Source organism: Sminthopsis crassicaudata, chromosome 4, assembly GCF_048593235.1.
Source record: "Sminthopsis crassicaudata isolate SCR6 chromosome 4, ASM4859323v1, whole genome shotgun sequence".
In the NCBI taxonomy this organism is placed as follows: domain Eukaryota; kingdom Metazoa; phylum Chordata; class Mammalia; order Dasyuromorphia; family Dasyuridae; genus Sminthopsis; species Sminthopsis crassicaudata.
The window spans coordinates 123,915,560-123,941,506 of record NC_133620.1 but is presented as its reverse complement, the minus strand read 5'-3'; the positions used below and the strand labels follow the sequence as shown (position 1 = coordinate 123,941,506).

Below are 25,947 nucleotides of genomic sequence, written 5' to 3'. Positions count from 1 at the left end.
TTTCAAATCACTTCTTGAAACAAGACCTTTAAAAGTGTAGAAGAAATTATTTAGGATTTAAGATTTATTTAAGGCAACTTCATTTGGTCAATGGCTGAAGTCAAATATTTTCCAAAAGCAGCAGGTTTTAACCTGTTCTAAGAAACCCTATTAAAACACCATATAATTAATTTCTTAACTGGACTATGGAGGCAGTCAACCATGGACTATTTCATTGATTCTCAGATTCATCACCCAAAGAAAGTAATTTGCACATTTTCTGTCAAGCCTTCCTCTGACTATTTGAGCCCAGAGGGATCTTTCAGCAACCTCCCCCTGTGAATTCTTACTGTCTGTATCACTCATTTGACACTTATCTGTCTGTACTGCTTTGTCCATCTTGGATTCATTATATGTTTGATTCTGAATTAATTTTTACAGTTGCCAAATTTTACATACCTCCCCCTCCTCCTATTCAGTTATGATACCTTATATAGGGTCACGACTCACAGATTAAAAAAGCTTTGGTATAATGGACAGAGCACCAACCCTGGAATGAGGAGGAATCAAGTTCAAATCTGGCCTAAAACACTTAGCTATATGACCCTGGACAAGTCATTTATCCTTGATTGTCTTTTTAAAAATAGCTTTTAATGGGGAATTTTTCAACATTGACCCTTGCAAAAACTTCTGCTCCTACTTTTCCCCTCCTTCTTTCCACCCCCTCCCCCAGATGGCAGGTTGTCCTATACATGTTAAATATGTTAAAGTATATGTTAAATACAATGTATGTATAGATATTTATACAGTTGTCTTGCTACACAAGAAAAATTGGATTTAGAAAGAAGGTAAAAATAACCTGGAAAGAAAAACAAAAATTCAAGCAAACAATAACAGAAAGAGTGTAAATGCTATGTTATGGTCCACATTCATTTCCCAGTGTTTATAGCTGATTCTGTTCATTACTGACTTGATTGTCTTTTTTTTTTTTTTAATTATCAAATGAATGAAGATTACACAAGAATTTCATATTTGCAGTCGAAGTTATTTACAAAAAGGCAAATATTAATACCTATATTTTCTTTGGTTTCTTCCTTTCTTCTCTCCTTCTATTCTCCCTCTCTTCCCATTGCAGCTCAGAATTCCTGACCCTAAGTGTTCCACCATCCTGCCCAGTAATGAGGTTATAGGGAAGTAACACCATATCCATTTCCTTCTTACCCAGACAGCTTTATATTCCAGAGTATCTGAATAATTTCTGGTAGTAAATCACTGAGACAAGTAGGCTAGATAGTGGAAGAAAGAATACTGACGACCTACCTAGATTTGAATCTTGGCTTTGCAACTTAACTGGGTTAGCTTAGACAAATACCTTCTCTGGGCCTTATTTTCTTTCCCTATGTATAAAATGAAAAGGCTATAATTGAGGAATATAATGAAAAAGATGGGTTCAAATCCTGCCTCTAAAATTCAGTAATTGCATAATTAGGAGATAATCACTTAGCCTCCCTTATCTTCAACAGAAATGATTGAAAGTCTCTTGACTTCACTGAAGCTCCATTGCCTTCCTTGAAAGATGATGCTGAGTCTCACTGAGCAATTCTGGTTACCCCAAAGGACCCCAGGTCCTTTGCCTTCTGGAATATGGTATCCCAGACTTCCTGATCCTTTACTAGAGAAGCTGCCAGATCCTGGTAATCCTGATTATTGCTCCTTGATATTTGAATTGCTTTTGTCTGGCAGCTTGCAGAATATTTTACTTAAGATTGTAGTTTTGCAACAATGTTCCTCAGGGTTTTCCTTGAGGTATCTTTTTCTGAAGGTGATCAATAGAGTCTTTCACAACTATTTTCCCCTCTGTTTCTAGAACATTGTAGCAATTTTTTTTGATGCTCTCTTGAAGAATATTAGCCAGGCTCTTTTTTTTGGTCATGGCCTTCAGTTAGACCGATAAATTTTAAATTATCTCTTCTGGATCTATTTCCCAGTTTGGCTGTTTTTCTAATGAAGTATTTCACATTTTCTTCAATTTTTCATTTTTTTTATTTGTTTGACTGATTCTTCATGTTCCACAGAAGCATAAGCTTCCAATTGTCCCATTTTAGATTTTAATGTATGATTTTCTTTAGTTAGTTATTGTATCTCTTTTTCTAATTGGTTGATTCTACTTTTGAAGGTGCTGCTTTCTTAAATGGACTTTTTTTGCATTTGGTCCATTATATTTTTTAAAGAATTACCTTCCTTTTCCAAGCTGGACTTTCTCATGCATACCTCTCATTTCCTCTTTCATTTTTCTTTTACCTTTCTTGTTAAAATCTTTTATGGGCACTTCCAAGAAGCTTCTCTAGACTTGAGACCAATTCATATCACTCTGAGATTTCCCCTATGGACATTTTGTCCTCATCTGAATTAGCGTTTTGGTCTTCCCTGTCACCATAGTAGCTTTCTATGGTCATGGTTCTTTTCTGTTTCTTGCTCATTTTCTTTCCTTTTCTTTTAGTATTTCTCTTTCTTTACTTTTATGATTGAGCTCTGCTCCTGGGGTAAAGTAGATGCTTTCTCAAGCTTCCTGTGCAGCTCTGAGCTGGGTCCCCTTGTGTTTGCAGGGGATAGCTTTGCAGTTCTTTTCAGGAATCAGACTGGTTCCCCAGAATTTGCCTTTGGAGCTGGGATTGGAGGCTGCCCTCCTAGTCTACTCCTCTATTGAGCCAGGGCTGAGAATCTCAGTTGCTGATTTGCTGTAAGACCCTCTCACCAGCTATCCCAGAGTCTGGCTGAGCTGAACTGAACACCCTTTTCACCAGTGAGACTGACCTTTCTTGAAGTTTTTCAGTCTCTCTTGAATTGGAAGGTAACCTTATTGTGTCATACTCTATTCAGACACTTGGTTTCATGTGTTTTCAAGAGAAACTGGGAGAGCTCAAGAAGCTTCCTGGTTTCCTTTGCCATCTTGGCTCCACCCCCAAAACTTTTCCTCCCTTATCTTTGGTTTCCTCATTGGGCATTTAGGGGATTGGATTAGAGAGCCAATTCTATCCCTCAGATGTGAATCTGTAATACTATTATCTAATGAACTAAAAGTTAGGATATTTCTATAATTCTGTGATATATAAACAATCTGTGGAACATGAACAATATAATCTGGTCTATGGATCTCTTTTTATCAAAAACATAATTCTCCTTGGGTAGCCTGGTGCCCCTGTATTAAAGCTGGGACAGGGGAGAAGGAACTGTTCTTTTGGTCAGCACTGGATACATTTTCATCTAAGGTAAACTGAGACTCCCTCAGACTCTTTACTCCCTCAGATACCTATTCTACTCTCTGCCTCTCTTTACTTATATATTATGGTGCACAGGTTGTTGTTTGTCCTTCATTCTCAACATCAGAGAGGTGATTCCAAGTAAATTGGATTTCAGTGAGGGAAGTGCAAAGTCACCTGCCTCATTTTCTCCTCCAGAGCCATCTGGGTCTAGTGGCCAGGTATATATCAAGATGACTGGAGGTAGCCTAAGAGGGCATGTAAATCATGAAAAAAATAGTTTAGTGATGACAATAAAATCAAGTAAAAATCAATATTCTCTCCTCAACCTTGATTCAACTGACCAAGATGGCCCTCAATTGTAGATTTGCAGGGGACATAACATATGCAAGTGGTTTCTTAAGCCCTAACCTTTTGTTTTGGCCTCATTTCTAGACCATATAAGCATGCAATGCTCTAAATCTCTTTCATTATAAATGCTTTTATCATAGTGAAGCAGTTTTTTAAATATCTGAGAGAAGACTGTGGTTTACTAGCTATTGTTAGGCTATTTGTAATTCATACAGCTTCTCTTAGTCACAGCAATTCCCTGAAAAATGAGAATAATATGAAGTAATCTTTTGCTAATCAACCATATTTAACTTATGTGATTCAAATCTGTTTAAATGATGAATAAACTTACATCAGATCCCTAAGCATGTGTTCCAATCCCTTGCCAGATAAAAGCATCCATAAATGAATATTTCATCCAATTTCATACAGATGGATATTCCATTTAAACTTAATCAAAAGCCTTGTAACAGCTGGGATTCATACTGATAGAGGTGACTATACTTGCTAGAATATAAAAGGGGCAGGGTGCCTTTTGCAGTAGATGAGTGGTTCCAAAAAAGACAACCTGGGAAATGTGCTTTTAAAATGCCTTTCAATCTACAGGGATATTTATAGACTTCCTTTTCCTCCAAAAAGTATACAATAGAATAAAAATAAATAAATTATAATTTTCACTCCATCCCAAACAGAAATTGCCATTATACAAATGGTTATTCATAAGGCTGATATCATGGGACTCCAATTATATTACAAGATTACTGAGAGCAGCAAACTATTTTCTATTGTATTTTTATTCTCTCCTACTAGCTGGTACAAGATAACAGATTAAGACACTGGTCATCTACTCTACCTCTCTCATTTAACAAAGAAAAGTTAAGTTATTTGTCCAAGATTACACATGTGATAAATAACAAAGCTGGGATGACAACTTCAATCTTTTGATTTCAAATTGAGCATACTTACTACTTTACCTAGAAGAAAGTAATGAAGGGGGGGGAGGGAGAAAGGGAAGAAAGAAATTCTCATTTATTAAGTCTTATTATATGCCAGACACTATGATGGTAACTTCGCAAATATTATTTCACTTGATCCTTTCATCAACCCTGGGATGTAGGTGCCATTATTATCTCCGTTTTAGAGTTGAGGAAACTGAGGCATATGGAATTTAAGTGACATGCCCAGGATCACACAGCTAGCTAACAAAAGTCTGAGGCCACATCAGAACCCAGGTCTCCCTGACTTCAAATCTAAAACTGAGGGATCTTGCTGCTGATACTGTCCACAGGGGCTACTCAATAAATGCTGACTGAATGGACAGACTGGTTGGCATTATTTAAACTAAATATCAAAAGAAAATGTGGAGAGATGTTTTTCAAATAAGTATATTACATACTAAAATAACTGCAATTAGAATCAGGTAGAATAAGATATGGCATTTTGGTAAAATTTATGATAAAATTTAGTACTTTGTTTCTACCACAACTCCCCAAATATGAATATCTAGACATAGACACTCAAATGGAATACCTTCCTTCTTCTGAAAGAAGGGAGGGTGTGTAGAGAAGATTGGACAAGCAGGATCTATCCTTTCTTATTCTTGGGGATGCAACAAAGGGAGGTAAGGATGTAAAGCAAATGGATTATTAGCATTCCAAATTGAAATGTGGGACACATTTTCTTGGAGAAACAAGGTTATAAATGATGTTTAGGTTTTACCATACAATAAATGATAGAATTAAACTACACATAGAAATATTTCTGGGCTAAGACCTAAGCATATGTCCATTGGAAAATGGAAAATAAAAGAGCTCCAAAGAGCTCTAATTTATAAAGACTTTTTAGACTACAACACCTTCACTGGATGAGGGCAGTTTGTATTGAGTCTTTATTCTAGGAATTTAAAGGCATTTTGCATAAATTACTTCTTACTTTATTTATACAAAGTAGAGTTCTAATATAGCAGTGTCAGTTTTGAGGAGGCAGCTACAGTACAAGGAAGTTAATATTGCAGGTTAGATACAAGGATCAAGATGAAGTATCTTCACTGTGGGTCTTATACTTTATTCATGATCCTCTGATTCCTGCTTTGAAACATATGTCCTTCACAGGACTAATTAAATACAGCTTGGTAGCTTTAGAGATGAAAAGATAGAAAATGATTTGAGCCCTGGTAACCCCATAGAACATGAACAAGGTGAAATGTTCTTTCTGCCACTGCCAAAATCCTGGATGGGAAATATTTCTTTAATACTCAAAAGAAATATATACATATATATATATATATATATATATATATATATATATATATATATATATATATATATATATATTTTTTTTTTTTTTTTTACTATTTCCCCAAGGACAAAATGTATCTCAGCATCACCAATTTGTTTTTAATGTAAAAGTCAAAAAATTAATTCATCTTTCCTTTTCTTGTCAATTATTATTTCTCTCATAAGTTTCTGTTGAGGTGTTAAAACCCTATAGTTTTCTATTTTATGTCACTCATTTCAGAGCTATTAAAAAAAAAAAAAAAAACACCCTGAAAAAGCTTTATATCAAAATCCCCTAACATGCAGAACAGACAGATTAAAGGAGGTTGCCTAAAGACATTCTGGTAATCGGGCTGAAAATTTATTTGCTGATTGGGGGACAGAAAAAGGGAGGAGACTCAAACTCCCTCTTTCTGTGGTTTGGTTTCTTTACATTGCTTGATTAAGGAGGCTTTCAAATCAAACCCAATAAAACATACACAACAGGAACCGGAAATGCCATCTTATTGTGAATCTATGGAGTACATCAATCACCAATACAACAATAGGTAGTCAGTACTCAGCAAGAACAATCATGTTTATTAAAGGCAACAACATAAATCTAGAGTGAAGAGAGAACATACCCGTTGAGGTCAATATCCTTATAAAAGTCCAGGCATTTACCAAAGTATTTTTTTTGAGAATTTAGAGCATCCAACTGGGCTGCACAAGTTCCATGTTTTTCCCACTCATGCTTCCTGTAAGAAACAAGAAAAATTAAGAGGATTAAAAAGTCTCTGTGTGAAAAGAAAATTAGAACAGATACATGATAAAAACACTTATATTTATGACCACAAAATAAAACCATTTCATCCTACTGTTCTTTCAGACAGATTATTCTCTAGCAAAGGAAGAGAGAGGAGAGAACATTTTTTGAAGTCTCCCAAAGCACAAGCATAAACTACTTGGGATAGCATTCGACAGCCCCCATAGAATGCTCTCTCTCTTCTCTTTTTTTTTTACTTTCATTGCTAATCAGTTCCAATTCATTTCTACGATTACAGCCTGCTCAATTTGCAGTAGACTAAGGGTGAGAAACATGAAAATGCCATTGTTCAAACACCCACATATTCACTAGGAGATGTGAGTCGTGTTTCTCATGCAGATAGCTAGTATTTTACAGTCAGAGCATTGTACAGAGACAGTAAGGACAGACAGTCATTTCTCAGCAACTAGGCATGAATAGATAAGATAACTAATTCCTAAGAAAAATGCCTTAGAATTATTTAGTCTCAGCCTCTCCTCCTCATAGATAGCTTATTGCTCAGAAATACAATAACGATAATTCAAAAGGAGAGAAAAATCCACCCACCTATCCCCTAAACTGTCTTCAAACTTACAGTACCATTTTTCTTCAAGAAAACTCAGTTTAAATCATGAGCTGTTATGTCACATAAGGTATAAGGTATTAAGTTTATTTAGTTCCATAGAGATAAAAAGTTTATTGAATCACTTAAGAATTAAGTTAAAACTAACATGCATTTATTAAGCCCCTATTATTTACAAGCACTGTGCTTAGTTTTAGTTTTTTATAAATATTACCTCATTTGATCCTCACAAAAAACTTAGAGGAAAGTGTTTACAGATGAGGAAACTGAGGTATAGATATTAAGTGATCTGCCCAGGATTATACAGCTATTAAATGTTTTGAGTCTGCATTTGATCTCAGGTTTTCCAGAATACTACTTCTAGATACTCACGCTCAGGAAGGATAAATAAATACAGATGAATAAGTAATCAGTTGATTGAAAATTACTTGGCTACATGCAGAAATAAGTGGGATCCTGCGACTTGTTAACATTATCTCTATACTACTTACTCACTCATTTCTCAACCTCTTGCAAAGTAACTTTCCTTCCTTTCTGAAACCACTCTGTTAACAGTCACCAATGGCCTTACTGCAAATCCAATTATCCTTTCTTAGACTTTCTTCTAGAGCAAGGCTTCTTAAATGTTTTCTTCTTGGGATCCCTTTTACACCAGACAAATTTTTATATGACTCCAGGTATACAGATATGTAAAATAACTATACAAATCAAACATTTACTGATAATAAATCATAAAAAACACTTCATTTTAAAATAATTCTTTGGTATACATATAATTTTATCATTTATAAAAGATGAAAGCAAATTTGCATACTAATGAAATAGACGTGCTTGTTTATTTTTACATAAAGAATTAAATTTTAGCAGAATACTCAATATGCTAAATCATAAAGAAAACATTCAGAAACTTTTTATTGTTGTCAATTTATTTGTGGAGCTTCCCCCTACCCCTACATTCAGTTACACTATTCCATATGGGACCCACAGTTTAAGAATCTCTGTTCTAGAGCTTGCAGTAATCTTTGTCACTCTTGACTATCTCTTCCTTCTTAATTATTTCTCCCTTTGGTTCCAAGGGTTTTCCCTTTGGTGCTGCTCTCTCTTGCTTCTCTTCCTGCCTTATAAGACCTCCCCCCTCCCCTTTCCTCTTTTTCCCATTCCTTAAATGTTTTCCTCTCTCCCCCCCCCCCCTTGAGTCTGGGTCACACAGCTAGGAAGTGTTAAGTGTCTGAGACCAGATTTGAACTCGGGTCTTCCTGAATTCAGGGCTGGTGCTCTATCCACTGCGCCACCTAGCTGCCCCTCCCTAAATATTTTCAAAGTTTCCTTGGTCTTTTTCTAAACCCTTTCTCTTGACCATCTATACAGTGGATATAGGAGTTTCTTGAAACAAAGTAAAATAATTCAATTTTGTGACATACAATTAATCTGGCAACTTTTTACAAGTTTTAAAACTTATAGTATATAGTTTCCTCTTCTTATTTTTATGACTTGGTATTTGATTTACAAGATTATGACATTCAAACAAAAGTTTGATTTTTTAAGGACAGAGAAATTACTTATATTCTTATAGATGGAGGGGAAGGAAAAACAGAAATTTACATGATAATTTTATTATATATTTAAAATTAAAAGCAAAGGGCAGCTAGGGGGCGAAGTGGATAGAGCACCAGCCCTGAAGGCAGGAGGACTAGAGTTCAAATCTGGTCACAGACACTGAACACTTCCTAGCTGTGTGACCCTGGGCAAGTCACTCAACCCCAGCCTCAGGGGGGAAAAAAAAAGATAGAGGAATAGTGTATATACATAAAACATGTCATATATAGTATGTATATATATATATATATATATATATACACATATATATATATACATGTCATATATGTGTACATCTATACATACATGTGAACATCCACATATCCATATCTCAAGGCAGATACCATAAAGAGTAGTCCCATAAAAGAAAGAGAAAATTAAAAAGGAGGATAATGTTGAGGAGGATATAGTCATAATCAAAACAAACTTCCTGAACCTGAAGTGGATATTAAAGAAAAAAAAAAAGAAAGAAAGAAAAGAAAGAGAAGAGCTGAAAACCAAGTTTTGAGTAATGTCTATATTTACTGTGGCATATGAGTAAACCGGTTATAACTGTGACATAAGAAACTGTGACAAAAGAGATTTCAAAGATCATAACAACAAAGATGATACAATATCTGCCCTCAAAGGAGATTCTATTCCATAGGGAGAAACTACATTGTGTCTACAAACAGTGGGAGAGACAATATTTTGTGTAGAATAAAACCAGTTTTACAATCAGCTCAAAATCAAAATTTACCTGGCTCTCTGAAGCCTTAGCACAAATTCTAATTTAAAATAAACAGAACATGTACCACATACTGTCACCTCAGGTTTATTCAACATCATGAAGTAACAACAATAAGAGTCTAAAATAAAAATTAATTCAGGGCTGGAACTAATCCAAAGTCATCCAACTTGTTATGATTGCCATTGGTTTTTTTAAATTTCTTTAACCTTGAAGAAAAAATGTCACTTTGAAAGACAGGTAAAAGAAAATTTGCATTGACTAGATCACAATAACATAAAAGTGGTTTCCATAGCAGCTTACAGTAGATGAGACCTTGGATAGCATTCAAACCACCCTTTCTTTCACAGGATTGTAAAACAAATGCTTTCACAAGGATTTGTAGTCATTGGAGTCCCAACTCTAACATCAAACAACAATATAGCCAAAGGCCAGTCATTTAAACCTCACTTTCTTAATCTGTAAAATGGGAATAATAATAGGTTAAAAAGGTCATAGAAATGGTGAATGAAGTCATCAGGGAGTAGATTAACATTCTTCCCAGTAGCAGTGGCAATATTTATTTGATTATTATTTCAAAGCTGGAAAACAGGAGGAACAGGAAAGGAGCTAGCAACCCACATAAAAAGCTCAGATTTTTAAAAAGTACAGGATAGCTGTACTTGGTTAGCTATATTGTGGGTATATAATATAGGATTTACATCCCAGAGTTCTTGTAAGCCTCATAAGAGACAATATGTGTAAAGCACCATATAAATAAATGTCTGCTGTTACTAAAGAATCTGGAATCCAAATAACTAAAAGTACCTAGCTAATTTACAAATTTAGGGCTGGATTACTCATATATTATTGATGAGGAAGCTGAGGTTGGGGGACTTACCCCAAGATCTTACCTAGGTTTAAACCTAGGTCTGCTGAATGCCTCTCATGATCCCCTCTATTTCTATCTGCCTCCAACCATGTTACATTTGGCTGTAGCTGTAGAAAATCTTCCCTTCTTCCCAGTTCTGAAACCAGTAAACAATGCTATTGCTGCTGAAAACAATGTGCTACTGTATTTACTCCACTTACCTTTCTGCGACTTTTCAAACCAAAAGATTCCTTCCTGGACACCATTCCCCTGTAAGTATTGCATCTCTTTATGAGAATGGAAGTTTCATAAGAGCAGAAACTGGTTCATTTTTGCATTTGTATCCTCCTAACAACACCCAAGGATTGGCACATCATAAATATTTAATAAGGAGGATTCTGGGAAAATGGCAAATCAGATTGATAAAGTTCAAGGTCTCCTGATTTTTCCCACATATAGAATAAATTTGCACCTCAAGGAGAAAATAGACTGATAAAAAATCAAGAATATTTGAGACAGAACAGGGATGCTCCTGGTACAACACAACAAGATCTGAAGAAAGACCTGGGCCAGGATTAATCCAAGTGAAGTGCAAACATGTTGGGCTAGCTCTATAGAATCACCAAGTGGATAAAAATGCTGGAGTCTTAGTGAGAACCACAGATTTCACCTCCCAGACTGTGGAGTCAAGGTCTGAGTCCCAGAAGATGAGATGTGAGAATCTTGGCTGATTAGGACCCTAGCGCCCAGTTTTGAAAACCCCAGAGCAAAGAGAAAATTTTGCAAGAAACAAGAAAAAACAATTCAAATATACAATTAGAATTGTACAGGACTTATCAGCAGCTACAATAAAAGACCAGAGGTTCTGGAATCATATTTACATATAATCAAAAAACTAGGCCTGCAGCCAAAAATATCATATCTAGCAAAATTATCCATAATATTGAATAAGAAAAAATGGATATTCAACGAACTTGCAGATTTTCAAGACTTTCTATTTTTTTGTTTGTTTGTTTGTTTGCTTGATTGTTAATAGTTATCGGTAACTTACATGAATGAAGAGATGGTCAAAGGCTCTTCTTTGCAAGAGAGGAGGGCAAGAACACTATCCTATCTAAACCTGAAACCTTCCCTGGTTCTTAACTGAGTACTCTACACACACATGGTAATTAATAAATGCTTATGGAATGAATTCAGATCTTTGTTATCATAAACTATTTCAACAACTCCCCTAGCCCCCGCAATCTCTCATTGGGAGCATTGACTTGTTAACCTTCCCAAAATAAGAATTTTCACTTGGAGACTGTGACTAACCATAGTCAGGAGAGATAAAGGGAGGAGATCCCTTCCCCAAATGTGCATCTGTCTATAAGCCCGCAGGCTTTTTTTGTTTTCTAGCACCATTTCTGTCTTTCTTCCTCAGAGCTCTCTACAGTAGCAGGATATTCCTCTTCTTTTCCCAAATATCTGTGATATAGTGAAAAAAGCACTAGATGGAGGATAGGAATACTGGATTATCTGTGATCAGGAAAAATCCATTCCCATCTCTACATCTGCACTTTCTTCTTCTGCAAAGTGAGGGTATTAGACCAGATAGTCTCTAAGATCCCTTCTTTCTCTGATAGGCTGCCATTCTAATGCAGAAAGTGATGTGGTCTCATAAGAAAAGAGCTCAGCCTTATGTGATCATGACTTTTAGTCTTAGCCATTAACTCATGGCACAGCTCTGGACAAGCCTCATGTCCTCTTTGAACTTCATTCTCTTCCATTGAAAAGAGAGAGGGTTGGACAACAATCCTTAAGGTCCTTCCCTTAATTCCCTTCATGATTTCAAGGGATCTCTCACTCACATGTCCCCACTTCTTAAAACTGCATCTGACACAAAACCCAATAACATTTTAGAGTCTAGACTCTAAATATTTCATAGGTCAGTTTGTCTTTGAGGAACAAGGTAGAGATGCAGGGACAAGGATTTGGAAAAGGAATCAAACTCCAGATAGAATGCATTTAGAGTTTCAGTGTCACTTTATATTCAGATAGTTCATGGATGGCAAGTTATGTTTGGCCTGGTTAGGTCATCCTCATATGAACAGGCAGCTATTGGAATCTTTTAGCTTAAGTTTTCCAACAAGTTATGGGTAAAGTCAAGAGAAAGTTGAGGCAGTATTTTGGAGAGGTCCCAAAGTAAGAGAATGCTGAGGGGGGAAGAAAAGGAGCAGTATTAGGTCATATTTTTATAGCCCTTTACAATTTACAAAGTGCTTTGAATACATTGCTTCATTCAATGCTCTTAACAATCCTGTAAAGAGAGGCAGTATCTTCATTTTACAGGTTGAGGAAACTGAGGCTCAAAAAGTCTTAAGTGACTTGCCAATAGCCTTATAGCAGAACCCAGGTCTTCCATTTCCAGACCAAAGGCTCTTTCTACTATAGCACAGTTGGCTTAGTCCTGGAAAGAGGAAGTTTACTTTCCACAGGGAGTAGAAGGATGAGGAGAAGCAGAAAGGGTTCTACTTGGATGCAGATCACTGTACAAAGGTGCTGGTGTAGTGGGCAAAGGTGGGAGAAAGAGATGAATGGACTAGCTCATAGAGTGCTTGGTAGGTACCCACTAGGTTCTACCCAGTGAAGCCCAGGACACTGATCAGGACATCCTTAATGATGATGACAGGATTCATGCCTTCTTAATAATAGGTGATGATCTCCAGGAGGGGTGGGATGATCAGAGCCAGGGCCCTGCTGCTCGTGGAGCACACCAGGGGTATAACCAAGTCTGACCTGGGGACCAGGATGGCCAAGGTACATGTCCTACAGACCGGGCCAACACGGATAGATAAGTCTGCCACCAAATTCCATTCTTTTGTCACACAGGAGGGAGCAATAGGGAGGATGATCCTGTCCGGTACGTAGAATGAAGGGCAGAGGTGAAAAAGATTCCCTTGGAATAGAGCAGCTTCACAGACTGAAATAACCAGCAGTTTGGTAGATTGAGGGTTAGGCTGGCTTGTGTGGCTGCTCCAAACTAGAATGGTAATCACAGCCATCCCCATGTACAGGATGAGTGGGAAATTGTCCTTTTTCTTCATTTGATTTTCTAGGAGAAGACCCACACCTGTGCTCTCAAATAAAAAAATGGCAGTTTCAAAGAACAGTGCATAGGCCTTCCGTTCAGAAAACAGCTTTTGGGATCTGGAACATCCTAAACAATGTACTGGAAGATCACAATCAGACTTCCAATTATACATATGTTGGCCAACATGGAGAAAATAGACAGGATTCTAAGGTTAGGGACAAATACTAGCAGCACAAAGAAGGACAAGAAGCTGAGCATGTAGAATCACTAGTCAATGGTAGGTGTCAAGGTCACAGTCGTGTTGGTATAGCAGGCAGAGATAGTTGCATTGGCTGCTTCTTTCACCTGCTTTAAATTATCAGCCAGAAAAACAAAATATACACAGCAAAATCCCAACTGAAGGAGAATGAGGAAAAAACTAACAAGCAAAAGAGAGGGATTGGCCTTTAGTCCATACATAGCTGCATCTCCATAATCCAAAAAGTAACCTGCGTCCCAGGTGATGAACACACTCCACAGGAGGCCCATAACCGTGCACAGTCATAGTGCCTAGAAGTCCCAGAAGACCTGTGCCAATATTCCTTTTCACCAGGTGAATCAAAGTTTGCAGCCATGTTATTCCTTTGATCTTCTGGCAAGAGCATGGGTCAGAGCCATTGCTCTCACCTTCAAGGGTGCTCCCATTCCTTTAATCGTAGTTGTTATATTCTTTGTTCTTCCAGTTGCCATCTGGTAAGTTTAGTGGACTAGAACTGAAGGTCACAGTATCCTTGGTCTTGAGTGCCAGATCTCCAGTGGGATTTTTATTTGAACTAGCCATGGCTGCAGACTCCAAAAGTGGCTCTTAAAGAACTGACAAAGTATAGGAAAGGTGTCCAGTACAAAGGCAAATAGGTGCTTAGTACAGGTGGACAGTCACAGCTCAACTGACTGTGTCTCAAGACTTTCTATTAACCAAACCCAAGCTTAATAGAACATTTAACATATCAGAGCCAATATCAATGATCAATTTCAAAGAACTCAACATGGACAAATGGTTTATGGGTTTTTTTGCTTGTTTTACATGGGAAATGTACACTATATGTTTAAGATACATATCACGCATAGGATAGCAGATTAAAGTAAAAATAGTAATTATGTTATACAATGAGGTACAGAGGAAGAATAGACACAGGTATTAGAGGGGGGATAAGGACTTGTAGTTGTGAAAACCTATTCACTTTGGGAATGGGTTTAATAGGCAGCCCTGTGCGTGTGGGCGCGCGTGCGCACGCGCGCACACACACACACACACACCATGAAGAGTACAGCACCCTCTAAAATCTATAAAGAAATAAGGGTGGAGGAATGGGTGGACCAGAAAACAAATGATGTGGGAAGATGACAAGGGAGGGATCTATGGATAGGGGGAAGTTAAGTAATAGCAAGGCAAGTTAAGGAGCAGGATTACAGTAAAGTCAGCAGGAACAGGAAATGTGTGTGTGTATGTGTGTGTGTGTGTGTGTGTGTGTGTGTGTGTGTGTATGTGTGTGTGTGTGTATACATACATATGTATACATACATATAATTTTTCTTAACTATAGCCTGCCTGGGGAGGAAATGAAAGGGGGAAAAAGAATAAAGTAAATAAGGTGCACAGCAGAGAACAAAAGAACAATTTACAAAGAAATAAAGAAAAAAATGGACATTTGTGAACATAATTTCTTCTACTAATATATATACTTTCTTGATCTGTTATATATTTTGAATCCTCATATATTCTGATGGAAGTGGATATCTTCAATATAGAGAAGAGCTAATCCAATTCCAATTGATCAATGATGGACAGAATCAGCTACAAACAGAAAAGGAACACTGGGAAATGAGTGTAAACTATGAGCACTGTTTTGTTTTGTTTTGTTTTGTTTTTCTTCCCAGATTATTTTTAGCTTCCGAATACAATTCTTCCTTTGCAACAACAACAACAAAATTCGGTTCTGCACATATATATTGTACTTAAGATATACTATAAGATATTTAATATGTATGGGAATGCCTGCCATCTAGGGGAGGGGGTGGAGGGAAGGAGGGGAAAAATTGGAACAGAAGGGAGTACAAGGGATAATGTTGTAAAAAAAAAAAAATTACCTATGAATATGTACTGTCAAAGAAAATATTATAATTATAAAAATTAATAAAAAAAATTAAAAAAAAATTTTTTTGAATCCTCCCTGATATTCTGCTGGGCACATGACAATGTTCTCTTTTATTTTGTTTTGTATTCCTTTTCTGTTTGTTTGGTTTTTTTAAATAAAATTTTAAAAAGTTAAAAAGTATTCAATAAGTACTTTTGCATTCATCTGTTTATATAACTATGCTCCCTCTCTTTTACTAATTATCTTGGAAACAAGCCTCCTTGGCAATCAGTCAACCAATAAGTATTTATTAAGTCCTCTGTGTGCCAAGGCTGTTTAGTAATCACTAGAGATACAAAGTCTCTCTCCTTATGACTTTATGTTCTAATAGTAACAGATGTGTATACAAAATAAATACATAGTCCTGGATACGGGGGTAGGGAGAAGTATGAGGATGGACACACTAATTGCTGCTGTTCAGTTATGTCCAACTTGTGAAGGTTTTCTTGGCAAACATACTGGAGTTGTTTGCCATTTCCACATTTTACAGATGAGGAAACTGAGGCAAACAGGATTAAGTGACTTGTCCAAGGTCACAAAGCCAGTATCAGAAACCCGTTTTGAACTTAGGAAAATGAGTCTTTCCAACTCCAAGCCTGGCACTCTATCTACAGTACCACTTAATTGCCTGGTTATACTAATAAGTGAGAAAATTATGAAAAGATTCTTAAAGGATACAACTTGGAAAGCGAGGGATATTATAAGAAATGCAGGTAAGAAGGGAGAGCATTCCAAGTATAGGGAACAGTCTGAACAAAAGCACAGAAATGAAAGATGGAATACTGTCTATGGAGAACAGCAAGTGAACCAGATTGGCCAGAGAGCAGACTCAGAGTGTGTGAGGGCAGTGATGTTTAGTCAGACTGGAATGAGAAATCAAATTGGTAAAGGGCTTTCATTGCCAAAGAATGTGTTTTATCCTAATGGCAATAGGGATCCCAATGAAATTTCCTGGGTAGGAGAGTGACATGTCCTTTTCCTTCATCAAGGACATGAGGGGAAAGAAAATGAGTTCTGTTTAGATACACTGAGTTTGAAATGTCTTGATGTCTTAAGATTGAGATATCTAATAGAGCATAGGAAATTAAGGAATAGAACTGAGGAGAGGAATGCAGTCTGGATATTTGGATTTGGGAGTCATCTCCACTGAATTGATAATGAAAGCCATGATGATAATGATATCACCAAGGAGAAGTATAGAAAAAGAAGAGAAGAACGGAGGAGAGAGCACTATGGTACATTCACAAAAAAAGGAATGGGATAAGGACAATGGTCCTCAAAGGAGACCGAGAAAGATAAGTAAGAAAAAGTAGAAAGAGTCTGTTTCTTGACTGGGACTCTCAGATTTGATCTCTCGGTGATCAAAGAAGTTATCAAGTTCCTGAACAATCTACAATACTCAAAGTACATTTGGGTAAATGAAACTACTATGATTCACAGTATTTCGTGTTCAGCAGACTTGGGGTGGAGAGGTATAAACTTAGAAAATATCCCCATAACAGTAGAAGTCAGAAAATAACTAGCTATAAGTCTATGTCAAAGATGACTCAGAATGCATCTCTGATTCAGTGGGTTCAGAAAAGAGGCATTCTGTCTGCCTCTCTCTCAAAAACCAGGTATAATATGATTGCTTTCATTTTAATCATAACAAGTGATGTGATTTATGATGTGGAGTTTGTCATCAAATGATGATAGGCACTAAAAGTTGGGGTTCGGTTGTGTTAAGAATTAACAATGGCCATTCTCTTTGGCAAAAGGTAGATTTATTTTAAGGAAATTATTTATGGAAATAGATTACAGACAAAAATGAAATGACATAATAGACACCAGAAATAGTGAATATGAAATAGAGTTGGGAGAGTATATGAAAGACCAGTGCCTCAGTGAAATTCAAAATTACCCAGTAAAAAAAGCTCCATGAGTTTGGGGCATGTTCTCAGCTGATTAAATCCTGAAAGGAATTTAACACCCTAAAAGAGTTAGTTAGCAGTAAGAAGTGGGGTTGGGAAGCATAGTGGAGTTAGGGGAGATACCACATGGTATAGGGGAGGAGAGGTAAGGAGAAAGACACCACAAGGCAGCATGTCTTGCTAGACTGATCCAAAGGAAGGTAGCAGCAAAGTCATGGGTCATAAGTTAGTTTATAGAGAAAATTTAGCCTCAAGGTCTTGATATAACTTGGATTTCTAAGTGGATTACCTTTAGAGAGTGGAACTAAGGAACTAAAGTTATCAAAAGCTTCTTCCTGCTTAGCTAAGAGATTAATTTTTATCAGTTCCACAGCTAACTTTGAACACAAAACTAAGGCTGAAGACCTCATCAACAGGGATTCTAGAAGTAATCACTTTGGGTGGCTGGCCAAAGACCCCAACTTTTCTCCCCCTGAGTCATCTGGATCCAGTGGCAAAATATAAGTCAGAATGGCTAGAAATGGCTTTGGATGCAATAAAAGACCTTGGTCTTTTTAAACTAAGATCATTAACAGGTCTCAGTTTGACCAAAATAACTGCCCTTTCAGTGACTAAGGTCAAGTAAGAATTGAGGCAAAGAATGGCTTCTTTTACCTAGTCAAAAAAAAAAAAAAAAAAAAAAAAAAAAGTCCAATCTGGAAAAAGGAAGACCTTTAGGTTGTTGTTTACTTTCACCCTGAGTCAATCAGGACCCAAAAAATGACCAACTGGGACTTGGCCTGGAACCTGTTGTTGGCCAATCTATGAGAAAACCCCAATAAATTGAGTTTAAGTCCTATCTTTCAGGAATCAAAAAAAAAAATTACATTCCTTTTGATAGAACCAACTACTCAAGGGTAAAAAGGGCTTGACACTCTATGAAAGAAGGAAAGGCTGGGAATGAGGAAAATAAGTCTTCCTTACTGCAAATCCAGTACTTTATTCAGTGTCATCTGGCTTCCCTTTGGTTTATTCTGTATGAGTGTAATACAATGGTTCTACTTGAATAAAGCAGAGATTTATTAAGGCTTTGAACTCAAACCCAAATCAGTAGCAGGGACAATATATGGTATCTTAAACATCTTAGTGTAGTTTTAGCTTTAAATAGCTTAAAGGTATTAGTCAATTTAAATAATGTAGTTTAAAACTTCATTAAGACTTCTGGGATATTTTATATTTGCTGACTTTGAAGATTTTTTTTCCTCACTGGCTTGAACTACTCAGGATTCTGAAGCCAGGATTGCATCCCCACAAACCATAACTGCCTCCACTTTGGAAGAGGGTAACAGGTAGCTCAATGAATTGCAAAATCACAGAATTTTAAGAGTTGGAAGGGCCTTGGGGCCATCTAATTGATTCCACAATTACAAAAATTCCCACTATAAAATAACCAATGTATAATCATACTACTTCTGCTTGAAGACTCCAGTGACAGAGACCCCAAGGCAAATTTGGACAGTTCTAATTACTAGGAAGTTTTTTCTGACATCAAGCCTACATTAGTCTTTTTTCAACTTCTAACTTGCAGTTTTGCCTTTGGGGACAAACAATAAGTGTTAATCCCTTTTCCACATGACAGCTCTTCAAACACTTAAACTAAGCTAAAACTTAGCTCTTATCATCTAGAAGAGAAAGTGAGGATAGTGACTTTGTACAGCTCATCCTTACTGAAAGCCAACTCCCCAGCATGTCACAGTATCACTTCCCTAATATCAAAGTCCTCTTATAGAATGAAGGACAAACAACAACCTCTGTGAGGTTGGGAAGCCAATTGAACGAATCAGTTGCCACATGGCATCTTCTCTAACTCTACTGTGTTTCCCAACCCCACTTCTCCTCCTTACAGCTAACTAACTCTTTAGGGTGCTAAGTCTCTTTCAGGATTTAGCCTGCCACCTAAGGACATGCCCCAACCATTTCCTTTTGACTCTCTTTTTACTGGGTAATTGTGACTTCCACTCTATTTCATATTTACCATTCCCAGTATCCATTGTATCCCTTCATTTGGTCTGTAATCTATTCCTTTTAAAAAATCTACCTTTTGTTATAGTACCACAGTTCTCTTTTAATGTCCTGACCCAGTTTCCCTAATTGTCCTATTCACTTACTCTGCCTCAGGTTATAACCATTCCCTCTTAATGTTAGGATAAAGGTCTTATATGTTAGACCTTAGGCTATACTTCTTTCCCCTTAATGTTTGATGGGATAAAGGTCTTTCTCCATTTTAGACATCATCAGAATATCAGGAGCCTCTCCAGTATCTCTCATTATGTCATCCTAGGTACCTCCCCCCATTAGGTCAGCCACATCCAGGTACCTCCTCCATTTCTTGTTACCCTATAAAAGAATCTTGTATCTGACATTCACTGCTGGATTCTTTGACAAGATAGTCTCATTCAGCCCTGGGATCAACCATGGATCCATTTGGTCCCAGTAAAACTCCTATTTAATAAGGGATCCCTTATGGGGCTATGACCTGAAGTTTAAGAAGTTTTGATCTCCATCAAGTAGTGTTAAATTCACACATTAATAGAGGCCATTAACCTGTACATAAGAATCCTACATAAGAAAACTTCATATTAATATTACCTAAATTCTACAGAATTTTTATTTTGTTAAATAATTCTTATTTATATTTTATTAGTATTTGAATCTTGAGAGCTGCAATTCAACTGCTACCCATGATACCTCTAATCTAGGCAACATTTCTCCAATATTTACTCTGGGCCAGGTTATCTGAATTCATCAAAAGCAACAAAGTGTTCTCTTACTATTTCCTTTCTAACCTTAAAGTAGTGACTAACTATTAGCTAAATGGTGACTTGGATGGAAGACTTCTGGATCTAGCCTCAGATATTTACAAGCTGACAGTCTACGTTAGTGGTATGATTCCAGCAGCAAGTAGAATGAGTTTATAGAAGAGGACTGACGTCTATTAACTGCAGAAACTGTAGGAATCTGGCTTGGGGGAAACTTTTATATAAAATATGTACATAATTGTCAAATGAGAATATATAAAAACTCTTTGTAAACCTAACAGTGATTGATAAATGCCATTGCCATTATAAGAGTACACATCTACATGAAATCATTTAAAATTAAACAACTAATTTGTCAGTCTTGATAACTGGCAAATAGGGAATATCTAAAAGAATCCATAGCATGTAAATATAACTGGATATTAATTTTTAAGAAATAAGAAATATGATGAATACAAAGAATCAGGAAAAGACTGACAGGAACTTCAAGGGAAGTAAGAACCAAGAAAACAATATACCTACTTACTACAACAATATTAAATTAAAGAACAAAAACTTGGATTTTTAATTTTCTAGTATTTAATAGAAACTTGAAGTTTTCTTTTTTTCCCTTGTATTTTAAGAAGTAAATCTAAAAATCTCCCTAAAAATTACAATTTCTGTCCCCCAAAGATATACTATTTGGATTTCTTAATGTTGCTAGGCAAAGGGCACAATTTTGTGAAAACATCCCTGCAAATTTTTTATTCTACTATGAAATATTTTCCTATTTAATTTCATTTGGTTTTAGTGAGAAAGGCAGCTATCTCTTGTTCAAAGTACATTAAATAACAAAGTCAAAATAATTAAAAAGAATGTTACAAAATAAAAAAGAACAGATTTGGCCCCAAAGAAAAAATATTAGAAGACATCTACTTACTCTCACCCTTACAAAGCCCAATCTTTTTTTCAGAGGTTTGAGAGAATGGGAGTACAAGGGTATAGAGTAAGCATATGATGGCAGAATTTTTTACATTATACTTATCAATGTTGCTAAATTATTTTCTTTTTTTAAAGTCTATAATTTGAAGTGGGTCTCTGAGATCAAGTGGAAGAGGAACGAGGCAGCTAAATGGTGCAGTGGAGAGAGCATCTGAGAGACCTGAGTGCAAATCTGATCTCACTTAATGCTTCCTGGTTGTGTGACCCTGGGCAAGTCACTTAACCCCAATTGACTCAGCAAAAAAAAAAAAAAAAAAAAAAAAAAAAAAAAAAATTAAAAAAGAGAGAGGAACAGGGGAAATTTGCACAATGTAATTATAAAATAAGTGGATTATCCATAACTTCATCAATTCAGAGATTTTACTAAATGCCAACTATGAGGCTCTATCCTAAATACATAGAACTTTTGAAGGAATGGAGGTAGTTTAGATTTGTGACTTTATTTGTGTCACATAGTTTTGACAAAAATTAAATAGCTACTTCAAGAGGCTTATATTTTACATACTTTTATTTTTATTTTATAAACATTGTCAGTTAACATAGAAAATGAAAAAAACAAACAAAATCTTTCCAAACAGAAGCTGTCTTTATCCTGTGCTGATTAGCTATCTCTGTGCTGAAGAACTGCCACTTTTTAATACATTTCTAAAGAACGTTACAAAATAAAGACATAATTTAGACTAAAGAAAGCTTTCTTTCTCAATGAAAATATTTCATAATTGAATAAAATTTATGTAGGGTAGCTTTCACAAAAGTATGCCCCTTTTAAATTAACACTGAAAAAAAAATCTTAATAGTAAAGCTTTGGGGGACAGAATTACTAATTTTCAGTTTTACAATTTTTCACTCACAGAAAAAAAGAAAAAAAAAATATATATATATATAAGAATACTACAACTTCTACTGAATCCTAGAAGATTATAAGCCATTTTAAACTTGTAAAAAATCTTTACTCTGATTTATTACATGTTTTTCATTAAACATAAGAAAGCCTACCAACTATGATAGTAATTGGCATACAACAGTCATTTCATATATGTTTATTGATTAGTTGATTGCTAATTTATTATCAATAAACATCATATTACTGTCTGAACTGAAACAGTATAATCAACATAGAGTTCATATTAATAACAGTGAACTAGTTACCATAGTTTCTCTATTCTTTAGAATAGTATGAAATGCTTTTTCTTGGTGCCAGCCCGTGTCAATCTCTTGTCATTACATATTCTAAGACAGAGCTTTACTAAACAAAAGAATTAGCGTAACTGTTTTATACCTGAATTAGCTATTTCTAAACTGTTATTAAACCTGATTTTCTTTTCAAAATTCTTCCTACATAAAGGAAAATATCAAGCTACAATCATGGTCCTTTCATTGTAAAGTCATTTCAGTAGAATATACATATATTTGAAAGAAATTTTCTACTTGAAACCTACAACACCACTAAAGTAAAAGTGATTTCCACATCACTTCTTTCTAACTCAAAGCTTTTCTTGACAACTCTCCAAAAAAATACTTTCAGGTTAAACTCATCTCTGAAAAAAGTCTGAGATTTCATCTTGCCAAAAACAAAGAAAAACCACCACCATCTGATTTTGTTGTTGTCTACACTATGAAAAACAGTACCTACGGGCAGCTAGGTGGTGCAGTGAATAGAACCCTGAAGTCAGGAGGACCTGAATTCAAATCTGGTCTCAGACATTTAATACTTTTTCCTAACTGTGTGACCTTGGGCAAGTCACTTAACCTCAATTAACTCAGCCAAAAAAAAAAAAAAAAAAGGAAAGAAAGGAAGGAAGAAAAGAAAAAACAGAACCTAGAATGGGTAAATAAGGCATCTTGCCTTTGGCCAATCTAATTTAACAAAGGGAATATTAAGTTTAATATCTAATGGATATTAAAGATTTGGCATGATTTTATTAAAGCAACTATTTTTAAAATTATATTGAAATTAACTACTATTATAGATATAGAACAAAGATGTAGCACTGAAAAGGAACTTCGAGGCAAGGTAGTCCAAACACCTTCACTTTGCCTATGAGAAAACTAAAGTCCAGAGAAATGATGTAATCTGTTTAAAATTACACAAGTAGGAATTAGAAGAATCAAGTTTCAAACTCAGCCATCTCTAACTCCAAAACGAAACTTTCATTTAACTCTCTCATTTTCAGCAAAACTCACCTTTTTCTAAACATTAAGGGGATTAATTGAAATAGGCTATTTTTTCATTTTATATATTACGCTCAGCCACCTTTTCCCCCACTTATTCAAATATGAGAACATGTATTTTTCATGAACACATTTTTATCTTTTCCACAAGAGTTGTTCAAAAAAGCAATATCCTTTTTCAGAATAACCTTTTTCCTATCCAATAGGAAGCCAAATTTTAGTTATCATTTAAATATTCTGCACTATTAACCATGACTTTACAAACTAAAATTAAAGTGAAAGAAATAAAAATAATGTAATTAATGAATGACACTAACATCCAATAATTAGAGACAGCATGGTACAGTGGATAGAAGCCAGACTGTCCCCAAAGTCAAGAAAACTCAGTTTCAAGTCTCACCACAGGCACTCATTGATCATGAATGAGTCCCTTAATCACTGAGAACTTCAGGCTACTCTCTCATTGTCAATTACCCCATATATCAAAATCAAATTTTCAGGTATTATCAATTATCAAAACTCCACAACATTCCTTGCATTCATCCTTTTGTCTCCTCTATCACCTATCACCTGACTACAAAGTTAACTCCTAATTATTAAGACCATAGTCAAGGTGATAGGTGATAGGACCTCCCTTTCTTATCTCCATGCCTTTCTCCTCTCCAATCAATCCTTCATTTAGCTACTAATGAAATATTCCTAAAGCATAAAAAACATGTCACTCTATCATAAACTTCAGAGTTTCCATAATACATATGGGATTAAATATAAACTCCTCTGTCATTAAAAACTTTTCACCACTTATTTCCAACATTTCTTTTTGACCCTATTCTACACAATTCCTTTGATGGCCTCTTAGGTCCAGATCAACTAGACTTCTTGTTCTTCCTTAAACACATTTCATTCCCAACTCTGGACCTTTGCTCACAGACTATCTCACTCCTCATGAGAGAAATGATTATTAACAACTAATGATTTGAGGAGATTCAGAGTTGACCCTTTCTTTTCTATTTTCAAGACCTCAGTTTCTAAAAGTCAAGTTATACTTCTCTATTTACCCAACCAAACACTACAAGGGATATCTAGTCTCAGGTAAATTCCATTTAATAAATTTTTTTGTCTAGATAGCCCAGAGATGAGAGTGGTATAAATTAGAGATAGTTTCTCTATCTCTATATCCTACCACTCAAATGTGACAAGATGTCACTCTCAGCCCCTTATTTTAATAAAGCTCACTAGTCATTGTGTCAGCCAGAGTTGATTGCCACTCTTCTTCCACAAGAACATATAAGCTCCAATGCTGTCATGATGCTAAAAGATATGGCCTTTGGTCTAAGAGAGATGGCTAAATGGCCATCCTTTTATTAACAAAGTGCTGGCTTTATTAATAAGGATTAAATTACCCAGAAACTGTCTCTTGAAATTATCTTAAATTACAACATTCACCTCTACTTCTCAGTTTAAAAACTATCTCCTAGATGAAATAGGACTCTAGCTGAGAGAATTAATTAATTATTATTAATTATTCCAGCTCCTAATATTTTAACCACCAAAATGTCTCTTGTTTATAACATCTATATTTTGGACACATTTTTCTGTTTACAGATTCTGTAAGATGCAAGTTACAATATGATATGATGCCTTTGTATTCTTAGCACATAGAAGATACTTAATAAATGCTAGCTTTGTTTGATTGATGAAGATGAGGTGCCAATTTACATTGGGAAGAGGATTTTCATCTTAGTTACCTGTACAGGTCTAAATCATATAAACCGCTGTACTACACACATACATAATATATACATGTATAAAATACATGTGTAATATATGCCTATGTATCACTCATATATGTATATACATAAACCACATTGTTATATCCATATTTATATCCAATATCAGAAAGTCAAGCAAAAAACATGATAAAAAGGAAATTCCATTTCTCTATTTTTTTTTTTTTAAATGGGACAAAGTCACTCAAAAAGCTCCCAAAAAAATCATTTCTATACAGTGGAAGTAAACAGAATCTTCTATCTGTGCTTTCCACAAATGTAACACTTCATTTATAATATTAGTGCTAGCTTATTTTCTAAGAGTCAAACAGAATTCCAAAAGTACTTGAACTCACCAAAATTGGCTACGATTAGGAGATGGATGGATTACATCAGGCCAGAAACGCTTCATGTCAGGCAAAAGATCCTGTTCAATTAAAGAAGAGAAAAATCCATGCATATTTTAGTGATATAAAACCAAGAAAGAAAATTTGGTTTTTGGGAAGCTTAATATATCTAAGCATTATCCATTAAGGGATACAAAAGGTTTTATGATTATTCCTCCCACCTAGTATCTAGGAAAAGTTCTCTAAATGCTAAATTTAAAGAGTAACCAAAAACTAGGTTTCAAAATATGACTTCCTAATTTAGTTCTATTAATAATCACAATCAGTAACCACAGCTG

The 25,947-nt window shown here is 35.6% G+C and overlaps 1 protein-coding gene and 1 pseudogene across 2 annotated transcripts in view; both read right to left on the bottom strand.

The window, feature by feature from the left end:
* RNASET2 (ribonuclease T2) overlaps positions 1-25,947 on the bottom strand; it is a 54,386-nt gene that overhangs the window by 9,584 nt on the left and 18,855 nt on the right. For both annotated transcript variants that reach the window (XM_074309342.1, XM_074309343.1), the window contains exons 6-7: positions 25,619-25,689; positions 6,469-6,582 (exon numbers count right to left, since the gene is read on the bottom strand). In XM_074309342.1, the coding sequence (XP_074165443.1) occupies positions 6,469-6,582; positions 25,619-25,689 (185 nt within the window). The remainder of the gene's footprint in view (positions 1-6,468; positions 6,583-25,618; positions 25,690-25,947) is intronic.
* On the bottom strand, positions 12,341-14,278 carry LOC141566674 (proton-coupled amino acid transporter 1 pseudogene; annotated as a pseudogene).